The sequence below is a fragment of the Oratosquilla oratoria genome, unplaced genomic scaffold (assembly GCF_046742065.1).
Source record: "Oratosquilla oratoria isolate Oo_2021 unplaced genomic scaffold, ASM4674206v1 SCAFFOLD79, whole genome shotgun sequence".
Classification (NCBI taxonomy): domain Eukaryota; kingdom Metazoa; phylum Arthropoda; class Malacostraca; order Stomatopoda; family Squillidae; genus Oratosquilla; species Oratosquilla oratoria.
In genome coordinates, this window is record NW_027467743.1 from 115,001 (window position 1) to 127,500 (window position 12,500).

The window sequence follows — 12,500 nt, forward strand, 5'->3', positions numbered from 1 at the left end:
CTTCTCCACACACACACACACACACACACACACACACACACAAACGCACACACACGACTCGACGGCGCAGTGGTAGCGTTCGCAACCGCCGCTACAGCGGTCAGATTTTGAATCCCACCCAGAGCTGAAATAATTTCAGTATCACTACGCTGCGAATCGTTACTCCAACTCTCGTGGGCGAGGAGTTGGGTGTGTGTGTGAGTGCGTGTAAGGTCACAGCATTACCCATACGTCGGTTACATATGAGCTCTGAGCTCTCTTCCGGGAGGGTAATAGCTGTCGATCACGAGTCCAACACGTGGTCCGAAAACCATGGTGAATCACACACACACACATACATACACACACACATATCTTCAACACTGCCACCATCAATCCTACCACCACTAACAATACTTATACCATCACAGCCACCACTAACAAGGTTTCTACCACCACCAGTAACAACACTTATACCACCCTACCACCACGCTCTAGCACCATACCACCAAGACCTGTGTACGTAATCACAAGGATGTGGGGTGTTTACTGTTGAACCAAATAATGCAGGGGAGGGGGGAGGGGGGAAAGGGGGGGAAAGAGGGACTGTGGGAGGGGGAGGGGGAGAGAGAGATGACGTGGGCGTGCATGGGCGTAATGCAGGGATGGGGGAAAAGGGGGGAGAGAGGGGGAAGAGGGGTGGATGGGGAGAGAGGGTGAGGAGGAATTGTGGGAGGGGGAGAGAGGGGGAGGAGGGGATGTAAGATGGGTGGAGGGGAGAGGGAGAGAGGGTTGTGGAAGGGGTGGAGGGGGAGAGAGGTTGGAGAGAGGGGAAGAGGAGGGATGGAAGGGGAGAGAGGGTGGAGAGAGGGAGAGAGAGGGGAGAGGGGTTGTGGAGAGAGAGGGTGGAGAGAGGGAGAGAGGGACTGTGATAAGAGCGGAGGGGAGAGGGAGGGAGAGAGGGGAGGAGGAGTAAAGGGGGAGAGAGGAGAGGAGGGTGTGAAGAGGAGAGAGAGTGGAGAGAGGGAGAGGGGGGTTGTGGAGAGAGAGGGTGAAGAGAGTGGAGATAGGGAGAGGGGAGTTGTGGAGAGAGAGGGTGGAGAGAGGGAGAGAGGGGAGGAGGAGGGATGGAGGGATGGAGGGGGGAGGGGGGAGAGAGGGGAGGAAGAGAGGTGGAGGGGAAGAGAGGGTGGAGAGAGGGAGAGAGAGGTTGTGGGAAGGGTGGAGGAGGAGATAGGGTGGAGAGAGGGGAGGAGGAGGGATGGAGTGGGAGAGAGGGGTGGAGAGAGGAGAGGAGAAGAGGTGGAGGGGAAGAGAGGGTGGAAAAAGGGAGAGAGGGGTTGTGGGAAGGATGGAGGAGGGAGAGGGAGGAAGGGGGGAGATGATTCTCTTCGATGTCCGTCTCACAGAAGGACCACAGTCCTGTTCTCCTTTAAATTTAATTAATTAATCTGTTTAATTAAATAAATAATTGATTAATTAAGAATTATGGAAATACGCAGAAAGAAAACTAACATCTAATAAATAGTTTAAGTAAAATTAAAGATAGGAGACAGGAGGAAGACATAAGTAGTAGTGAGGAAAGAGGAGGAGAGAAGAGGAGGAAGAGAGAAGAGGAGGAGAGAGGAGGAGGAGGAGGAGGAGGAGGAGGAAGCAGCAGTAGTAGCTTTGAGGAGAAAGAGAAGGAGGAGGAGAAGCAAGCAGTAAAAACGAAGTCGAGGAAGAGGAGGAGGAGGAAGAGGAGGCGGAGGAGGAGGACAAGGAAGAGGCGCAGGAGGAGGAGGTGGAGGGTGAGGAGGAGGAAGAGGAGGACGAGGAAGAGGAGGAGGAGGAGGAGGGTGAGGAGGAAGAGGAGAAAGAGGAGGAGGAGGAAGAGGAGAAAGGGGCAGGAGGAGGAGGAGGAGGAGAAGGTGCAGGTAGTAAAAAGGAAGAGGAGGAGGAGGAGGTAGAGAGTATGAAGGAGGGGTCAGGCTAAGAGGTAGCAGAAAAAGGAAGAGGAAGAGGAAGAGGAGGGGAAGTGAAAGAGTAGGTGAAGGAGGAGGAAGAGGAGGAGGAAGAGGCGGAGATGGAGAGGAGGAGGAAGAAGCATGGAAGAGGAGGCGGCAGGGAGGAGAAAGGGGCAGAGAAGAGGAGGAGGAGGAGGAGGAGGGGGAGGAAGAGAGGCTGAGAGGAGAAGGAGGCGGAGGTAGGGAGCAAGAAGAGAAGAGGAAGAGGCAGGGAGGAGGAGAGGCAGCATAGTAGAAATATGGAAGAGGAGGAGGAAGAGAGAGAGAAGGAAGAAAGTAAAAACTAGGTGTAACTGTGCTGTTAAAACATACACCTTGTTTGGAAGAAGAGGAAGAGGAGGAGGAAGAGGAGGAAGAGGAAGAAGAGGAGGAGGAAGAGGCTGAGAGGTGGAGGAGGAGGAAGAGGAGGCAGAAGAGGAGGAGGAGGACGAGGAGGAGGAGGAAAAGGAGGCAGAAGAGGAGGAGGAGGACGAGGAAGAGTAGGAGAAAGAGGCTGAGAAGGAGGAGGAAGAGAAAGAGGAGGAAGAGAGTAAAAACTAGGTGTAACTGTGCTGTTAAAATATTCTCCTTGTTTGGAAGAAGAGGAGTAAGAGGAGGAGGAAGAGGCTGAGAGGGGAGGAGGAGGAAGAGGAGGAGGAGGACGAGGAAGACCAGGAGGAGAAGGATGAGGAGGAGGAAGAGAAAGAGGAAGAAAGTAAAAACTAGGTGTAACTGTGCTGTTGAAACATTCTCCTTGTTTGGAGGAAGAGGAAGAGGAGGAGGAGGAGGAGGAGGAGGAAGAAGAGGAAGAAGAATAGTAAGAGGAGAAGGAAGAGGAGGAAGAGGCTGAGAAGGAGGAAGAGAAAGAAGAGGAAGAAAATAAAAACAAGGTGTAACTGTGCTGTTGAAACATTCTCCTTATTTGGAAGAAGAGTAGGAGGATGAAGAGGAAGAGGAGGAAGAAGAGGAGGAAGAATAGGAGGAGGAAGAGGAGGAGGAGGAGGAAGAAGAGGAGGAAGAGGCTGAAAAGGAGGAAGAGAAAGAAGAGGAAGAAAGTAAAAACAAGGTGTAACTGTGCTGTTGAAACATTCTCCTTGTTTGGAAGAAGAGGAAGAGGAGGAGGAAGAGTAAGAGGAGGAGGAGGATGAGAAGGAGAAGGAGGAGGAGGAAAAGAAAGTAAAAACCAGATGTAACTGTGCTGTTGAAACATTCTTCTTGTTTGGAAGAAGAGTAAGAGGATGAAGAGGAAGAGGATGAAGAGGAAGAGGAGGAAGAAGAAGAAGAGGAAGAGGAGGAGGAGGAGGAGGAGGAGGAGGCAGCAAAAACTAGGTGTAACTGTGCGGTTGAAACATTCTCCTTGTTTGGAAGAAGAGGAAGAGGAGGAGGAGGAGTAGGAGGTGGAGAAGGAGGAGGAGGCAGAGGAGGAAAAGAAGAAGAAGAAGGAGGAGGAGGAGGAGGAGGAGGAGGCAGTAAAAACTAGGTGTAACTGTGCTGTTGAAACATTCACCTTGTTTGGAAGGCTTTTGGAAATTAGCCCTGCGCTGGGGGTACTCAAGGCTGCAACCAGATTACATTAATATTTCAAAGGGAACTTCCATAAAGATGTTAAGCGCCACCAGGGGGGGCTCCGCTCCCCTGGGAGTCCAGTCACTCAGATGGTGGAGTTGTTGGATTGGGGGGGAGGGGGGAGAGGGGGGGGAAGAGAGCTTGGGTAAAGCAAGCGGAGAAAGAAGGGAACTGGGTGGATGTACAGGGGGAGGAGGAGGAGGATGAGGATACAAAGGAGGGGTCTGAGGATGAGGAGGAGGAAGAAGAGGATGAGGAAGAGGATGAGGAGGAAGAGGAGGATGAGGAAGAGGATGAGGAAGAAGAGATAAGAAGAACGAGAAGACGGGATGGAGAAGAAAGAAGAGGAGGAGGAGAAGAAAGAAGAAGAGGAGTAGGAGGAGGAGGAGGAGGTGGAAGAGAGATAGAAGAAGGAAGATTACGTGAGGAAGAGGACGAATTGGGTTGAGGAAGAAGAAGAGGATGAGGAGGAAGAGAGATAGAGAGAGGAGGAAGATATGGAGGAGGAGGAGGAGGAGGAGGGAGAGGAGGAGGGAGAGGAGGAGGAAGAAGAGGAGGAAGAGTGACAGAGAAAGGAGGAAGAATAGTGAGTGATGAGTGGAAGAAGAGAAGGAAGAGGAGGAGGAGGAGGAAGAAGAGGATCAGGTGGAGGAAGAGTTGGAGGAGAGGAGGGAGAGGAGACGGCTTTGAGATGCGAAAGGATGTATGCATTGAGAATGAAGGCAGAGGAGGAGGAGGCAGAGGAGGAGGAGGAGGAAGGTGGAGGAGGTGGAAGAGGTAAATTGAGATGGAATAGTTGAGGACGATTGAAGTTAGCTGATGAGTAAGGAATGGAAGGAGGAGAAGGAGGAGGAGGAGGAGGAGAAGGAGGAGGAGGAGGAAGATTGAGGAGGTAGAGAAGGAAGAGAGGGAAGAAAGTTGAGGAGGGTCAGGAAGAAAATGAGGTTGAGGAAGAGGAGGAGGTTGAGGAGGAGGAGGATTAGAAGCTGGAGAGGAAGAGGAAGGAGGAAGAGGAGGAGCTGAAGGGAAAGAAGAAGGATGAGGAGGAAGAAGAAAAAGAGGAAGAAAAAAGAGTAAGTAGAAGAGAGAAACCCGATCGAAGGTTAGAGAGAATTAAAGAGAGAGAATTAGAAAGAGAGAGAACTATAGTTAGAGAGAGTTAGAGAGAGTTAAAGAGATAAAGAAAGTTAGAGATAGAGAGAGAGAGAGAGTTAGAGAGAAAAGGGACGATAGCAAGGTCAGTGGATGTGGATCCATCCACAAAATGTTGGATGAGGATTTGGAGAAAAAGCGTGAAGAGGATGAGAGAGGATGAGTGGAGGAGAAGGGAGAGGAGACGAGGGGAAGGGAGAAGAGGGGAGATGAGGGGAGATGAGAGGAGAGGAGGGGAGGGGAGATGATGGGAGGGGAGAGGAGGAAAGGGGAGAAGAGGGGAGAGGAGGGGAGAAGAAAGGAGGAGAGGGGAGAGGATGTGAGAAGAGGGGAGGGGAGAGGAGGGGAGAAGAGGGGAGGGGAGAGGAGAGGGGAATAAGGGAGGAGAGAGGAGAAGAGGGGAGAAGAGGGGAGGGGAGAGAGGGGGGAGGAGAGGGGGGGAGACGAAGGGAGGGTACAGGAGGGGAGAGGAAGGGAGGGGAGAGGAGAGGAAGGGGAGGGGAGGGGGAGAGCAGGGGAGAGGAAGGGAGGGGAGAGGAGTGAATGTGGAGGTAGAGGGGGGAATATGGAGACAGAGTGAGAATGAAAGGTGTGACATTTCAGAAAGAGAGAGAGAGAGAGAGAGAGAGAGAGAGAGAGAGAGAGAGAGAGAGAGAGAGGGAGAGGAAGAGAGAAAGAAAGAAAGAGAGAGAGAGAGAGAGAGAGAGAGAGAGAGAGAGAGAGGGAGATAGAGAGAGACAACGTGCAAATAGAAAAAAGAGCATGAGAGTAAAGAAGAGAGAAAAAGAGAAACTGGAAATGAGAACATAAGGAAGGAAAAATGGGCGAGAAGAGAAAAGAGAGTAGAGAGGTGAGAGAGAGAGAGAGAGAGAGAGAGAGAGAGAGAGAGAGAGAGAGAGAGAGAGAGAGAGAGAGAGAGAGAGAGAGAGATGGAAAAGAGTTGGGAAAGCGATGGAGAGGAAGTGTATACAAGAAAAGAGGAAGAGATAGAAAGATAAAGAGGAAATGTAAAGAATCGAGTAGAAAAGAGAAAAATAGTTTGGAAAAGAGAGCGAGAGAGGGAAGGGGCACTGCGGAGTGTGAAGACAAAGGAGAAAGAAGAAAAGAGAGAAAAGAGAGTGGGAGACATAGACAAAGAGAGGTGATGTAAGGAGAGCAGACACAAAGGAGAGAAATGAACGATTTGGAAGAAGAGGTTGAGAGGGTGGAAGAGGAGATAGAAAAGGAGGTGGAAGAAGTGGAAGAAGAAATAGAATAAGAGAAGGAAGAGGTGGAGAAGGTGGAAGAGGTGGAAGAGGAGATAGAAAAAGGAAGTGGAAGAGGTGGGGAAGGTGCAGATAGAAAAAGTGGTGGAAGAGGTAAAAAAGGTGGAAGAGGAGATAGAAAAGGAAGTGGAAGAGGTGGGGAATGTGTAGGAGGAGATAGAAAAGAAAGTGGAAGAGGTGGAGAAGGTGGAGTAGATAGAAAAGAGGTGGAGAAGGTGGAGGAGCAGATAGAAAAGAGATGAAGTAGATGGGTGGAAGTACCTTCCACAACAACTCACTCCACCCCTCTTCCTCCTCCTCCTCCTTCCCCATTTCTTCTTCCTCTTCCTCTTCTCTTCCTTCTCCAGCTCTTTAACCTCAGCTTTCTCTTACTCCTCTTCTTCTTCCTCCTCCTCCAGCTTTTCCCCTCTTCCTCCATTGCACTATGGTCCACTCCATTTCTCTCTTTCTCTTCCTCTTCTTCTTCTTCTTCCTCCTCCTCCAGCTTCGCCCCTCTTCCTCCTCCTCATCTCCTCTTATAGTTCCTCCTTCTTCTCCATCTTCCCCCTCAGCCCTCCTCTCCCCTCTCTTCCTCCTCCTCCTTCTCTTTAACTTCAACTTTTTCCCCTCATATTAATTCCTCTTCCTCCCTCCTACCTCTTCCTCCTCCTCTTTAACCTGAACTTTCTCCTCATATTAATTATTCTTCCGACCTCTTCCTCCTTCCTCGTTCTCCTTCTTCCTCCTCTTCCTTCTCTTTAACCTGAACGTTCTCTTTATATTAATTCTTCTTGTTCCCTCTTCCTCTTCCTCCTTCTCTTCAACCTCAACTTTCTCATATTAGTTCTTGCTCCCTCCTACTTCCTCCTCATCCTCGTCCTCCTCCTTCCTCTTCCTCCATTCCCATTTTTCCTCCTCATTTTTTCTTTTTAATTTAATTTCTCCCAAACAATTCATTTCCTTTACCTCTCTGAGCTTTCTCTCTCTTTCTCGCATTTTCTCTCTGGCTTAATTGTCCTATTGGGCTACTCCCCCTTCCCCCATCCCCCCTTTCCCCACCCCCTCTACTCTCTTATCCCCCCATTCCGCCTCTATTGTTCCTATTATTTAATTTGATTTACGTATTTCTTTATCTATTCTTATTTTCATCATCTATCTATTTATCTATTAATTTGTTCAAACATCTTTCTATTTATTTGTTTATTTAATTATTTATTTGTCTTTATTATTATTTATTGATTTATTCATGTATCTATTTATTTCATTTATCTATTTTTGCCCTTTTGGAATCAGCTATGTAGGCTTATGGCCATTGCGTAGGTCTCGCTCACCTGTGTGTGTGTGTGTGTGTGTGTGTGTGTGTGTGTGTGTGTGTGTGTGTGTGTGTGTGTGTGTGTGTGTGTGTGTGTGTGTGTGTGTGTGTGTGTGTGTGTGTGTGTGTGTGTGTGTGTGTGCATATGTATGTTCGTGTGTGTGAGCATGTTCGCGTATGTGTGTGTGTGCATGTTTGTGTATGTGTGTGCATGTATGTGTATGCGTGTGCATGTGTGTATGTATGTGTGTGCATGTTTGTGTATGCATGTGTGTGTGTTTGTGTTTGTGTATGTGTGTGTGTGCATATGTGTATGTGTGTGTGTGCATGTTTGTGTATGCATGTGTTTGTGTTTGTGTATGTGTCTGTGTGTGCATGTCTGTATGTGTGTGCATGTATATGTGTGCATGTTTGTGTGTGTGTGTGCATGTATGTGTGTATGCGCGCGCGTGTGCGTGTGTAGATGAGAAAAAAATGTACATACAGATGGAGCCATTATGAGATGCATTTCTACGAATAATGGTAAATGTGCATCAACATATTCATGATGGAGAAACAGGTTTTCGAATTACAATTTGGAATTAAAACCAAAAACTTTTTTGCGGCAAACATTACCAAGAGAATTGTAACGAAGTTGTTATTATTTTTTTTAAAGACATGTAGGCAGAACACCATAAATCATAATTCACCTGCCATTATATATATATATATATATATATATATATATATATATATATATATATATATATATATTAATCTGATAATTTTTATGACAGTCGTATGTAGGGTTCAAACCCACTGCTTTCGGCTCTATGAAGGACATCTTACGAGTTTCCGATAGCAGCGGGTTCGAATCCTACATGCGACTGTCATAAGAATGATCATATATATATATATATATATATATATATATATATATATATTTGTGTATGTATGTGTGTGTGTGTGTGTGTGTGTGTGTGTGTGTGTGTGTGTGTGTGTGTGTGTATACATGATGGTCCAAAAGTAGCTGGACAGTAAATGATCAAATCTACTTTGAGATTACATATACAATTATATTTATTAATCCAATTATTATAATGAAAACTTAATGTTATTCAGTACAATAATACAAAATCCTTTATATTTTATCAACGGAGGTGCTCATATATATATACATACATATATCACTAGAGAGAAATAGAGTTGCACATTTTCAAATCCCACAGAAAACCTACTGTCGGAGTGGGAAAAAATTATGAGAAATTTAAATACTATATTTCGGCTGCCAAATGAAGCATACAAAGGAATGTGTATGTATGTGCATAATGTGTGTGTGTGCACGTGCGTGTGTGTGTGTGTACATGTGTGTATGTGTTTGTGTGTGCGCGTGTGTGCGTCTGTGTGTGTGTGAACCATATGATCTGGACTCTCTACTTTCTATCCCATCAACCACTCTTTCTTTATATTTTGTGCATTTCAGCCTTAATAGCCCACTGTAGGACCGGTCTTTCCCATGAGGGACGATACCGCCTCTGTACTACCTCACCGCGGTGGCTTCATCCGGCTTGGTATGGTGGTATGAATGGTATGTTGGTATGGCTGCGGTTGGGAATGAATTCTGAAATCTATGTAATCAGCTCGACCATATTATGTGCTAGCATATATATATATATATATATATGTATATATATATATATATATATATATATATGGTTTAACGTCACAAACTCCTCCCATCGGAAGGCTAGGACGGTGCCCCTTACAGAGGACTTTGTGGTGTGGAATTTAATGAACCATACCCTTGGTTCAACTTCGCCGGTGGCAGAATTCGAACCGCTATCCCCTCGACCTTCGCCGCAAGTAACGACGCTCTAACCCGCTCAGCCAGCGATACTGGGATACAGCACCTCTGATATCTACCGTTGCGTAGAGGGGTTGGAAAGCCATAAAAAGTTTATTTTGCACTGGGCGGGGATCGAACCCGGACCTTCCGCTTTCCGAGGCAGGCACAATACCTAATGTTCTACGGAGGTCCCACTCCATATATAAGTTATTGTTTCAGTTCTTAGCGACCCAATTAACACAAGTCGTTAAGAACATCTTTGAGTGGTTTCGTTCAGTGATGTGCAGCATTGCACAGATGATTTCCGTCAAAATCCGACTGATTCCGACGGAATCCGATTCCGGATTTCAACGTAGCAAGATCCAGATTCCTGATAATCGGTGGTGTTGACAAAAGAACAGGACAAAATCCGACGCAGTCTGGCGTAAAAATAACCCGTAACACTAAACACATTACCCACCTAATGCGGGGGAGCAAGGACGCATTCCGACGCAATCTGACGCGAGAGGGGCGTCCATTGGGATCAACCCCCCCCCCCCCTTTTTTTTTTTTTTTTTTTTTTTTTTTTGTAAGAACATTAAATCCTCCTCATTCTACTCATACTCACCTGACGGAGACGTCCCTGTACCTGCCGACGACGACGGCGTTGTAGACACAGTGGTCGTGGTGTTGGTGACCGACGCTGTACTGGACCTGTGAACCACAGCTGTCGAGGACGCTTTGGCGGGACTCGACTGTGCTGCTGTGGAAGCCGCCATCGAGACCGACGAGGACGAGGCGGAGGAGGAGGAGGAGGAAGAGGAGGACGAGGCGGAGGAGGAGTTATTTCTCGAGTCGTCCTCGAGGCCAGCGTTGTCCTCGTCGCCTTCCCCGTCTTCGGCTTCCCACTCTTCACCTTGAGTGGAGGACATAGAAAACGGGATGTAAACAAAGGATTCTTCTTAAGGTCAAATATTAAAGTCTTTTACTCAGAAAAAACATTAAGTAACTGTAAAAAGAATGGCTTTATCCTTTGTAATATTTTATCTATTTTTCATATAAAGTGTGTTTAATATTTTATATTTCATGGTAATTTTTTATTATCTTTTTTTTTATTTATTCATTTCATCTTTGTGAAATTTTCAAACTTCCTTGTTCTATCCATTCTATGTAAGTAAACAAATAAATAAATAAGATATTTCACCTATATTCTATATTAAGAAATTGACATACTACAAATTCACGATATTTCTATTTATTCATTTATTTATTTTTGTCATTCTTATTTTTCTTCAAACTCGTAAAACTACCAATTAACATTTTTCTTCTTCTATTTCAACTCACCATCTCACAGACATCACTGTTTCATAAACAAACATCTAAGACACCATCATAAAATCCTTCCCCACAGAGGCCTTGATAATAAATCCACTGTCTATCTCTATGTGTCATTATGACGTATGGAATTGATCAACTCTCCAACTGGGATTCGAACCCTTCCATTTTGTAAGGCCGTCGTGGTGCAATGGTATGGCCCTTGCCTTATAATCAGTAGTCGCTCAGGCAAGGGTTCGAATCGCAGTAGGTGAGTTTATTGACTATCTATATACCAAATTGTATTTTCCCCCTTATAAGAAAGGTAGCCGTCCATTTCCAAACGAGAACTGGATTTCCCACAGTGGTCAACGAATGGAATAGACTTAGTAACCGTGATGTAGTTAGTGAGCGCTTAAACTATAATTGGTTGTTTTAAGACAAGGTTACATAGCTTTATGGATTGGTATGACGGGTGGTAAGGGACATGGAACTGCCTAGTGTAGGCCTTAAAGTCTCGTGCGGTCTCCTCTATTCTTATGGATAGGGATGACAGGTGGTAAGGGACATGGAACTCCCTTGTGTAAGCCTTATGGTCTCTTGCAGTCTCCTCCATTCTTATGTTCTTCTGTTCCTATGGCATGCACCCATCCATCACCCGTTTTCTTTCCCTGGTCAGAAGCAATGCAGCAAGACACAGCACTATCACAGCACCTAGAGCTCGTGAGCTGAAGTTGGTCAACCCCCACCGATTCATGTCCCTGGCGAACCTCTCTCCTCGTCCACTAGTGCGAAAATAGAGAAGAAACGGATAAATCATGAGAACATAGGAATGGAGGAGACTACAAGAGACCATAAGGCCTACACCAGGGAGTTCCATGTCCTATACCACCTGTCATCCCCGTCCATAAAGTTATCTCATCTTCTGAGAGAGAGAGAGAGAGAGAGAGAGAGAGAGAGAGAGAGAGAGAGAGACAGAGAGAACATAAGAATAAAATAATGGAGGAGGTTGCAAGAGACCATAGGGCCTACACTAGCCAGTTCCATGTCCCTTATCACCTGTCATTCCTATCCATAAAGTTATCTCATCTTCTCTTTAAAACGACCAATTATTGTTTCAACGCTCACTAACTACATCACGGTTACTAAGTCTATTCCATTCGTTAACCACTCTATGGATAAACCATCTCCTGCCTATTTCCTTCTTAAACCTAAACTTGTTAAATTTATTTTCATTAAATGAAAAAATCTTCTTATATCCTTGATTGATTTCTTGCTAAGATATTGCTATAATCAATTTACACGATGTCTTTGCATCCCTAACCCGCTTTTCCACCCCAACGCCAACCAATCACGCGTGAGAAGAATCTCACCTGAATTCTAACTATAACTACCCTTTACAACCCGCACTTTTACAACCTTTTACAACCCTCTTTCACACGTCATTACAAGTAATCAAAAATGGCCCTAAACAAGTTAGGTGAGAGAGCAGACTGAAGTGGAAGATAGTGTGGAGGCTTTGGTAAAAGAGAGGAAGTGGAATTGGACAGGTATATTAGTGCGAACGAATAATAGGCGATGGAGCAAGTGTGTTACTGAGTGGACGCCGTGAGAGGGGAAGCGTGCAAGAGAGAGACCAGACAGAGAGAAGTTTGCAGGAGTGATGTGGCAGATGTTGGCGTAGTCGTGCGAGTCATGGATTGGTATGTAAGAGGCCTTTGTTCAGCACTGTACTCAAAATTGCTGATTCATTCATTCATTGATATACATGTATATATATATATATATATATATATATATTTATATATGTTAACACTGTCCTTCCTAATAGTTTTTTCATTGTAAGTTTTCACTTTTATCGTTGCTGTTTTTATACCAGCCTCTTATCATATTTAGTTTATAATTATTTGACGTATTATCGAGAACAAATAAAAATGACAAACAGTATATGGAAACTACGCTAACACACATACACACACATGTGTATATATATATATATATATATATTATATATATATATATATGTACGTATATTTGTGTTGAACTAATTCCTAAACAAGCTAACTCCCTTGCTGTTTGTCACTTTTTACAGTCAAAATTGTATCAATAGAACAATAATAAACAAATAAAAGACATAAAAAAAC

At 45.3% G+C, this 12,500-nt stretch overlaps 1 protein-coding gene across 2 annotated transcripts in view; it reads right to left on the reverse strand.

Moving 5' to 3' along the window:
* LOC143024010 (uncharacterized) overlaps nt 1–12,500 on the reverse strand; it is a 182,042-nt gene that overhangs the window by 62,314 nt on the left and 107,228 nt on the right. For both annotated transcript variants that reach the window (XM_076182704.1, XM_076182705.1), the window contains exon 3: nt 9,671–9,958. In XM_076182704.1, the coding sequence (XP_076038819.1) occupies nt 9,671–9,958 (288 nt within the window). The remainder of the gene's footprint in view (nt 1–9,670; nt 9,959–12,500) is intronic.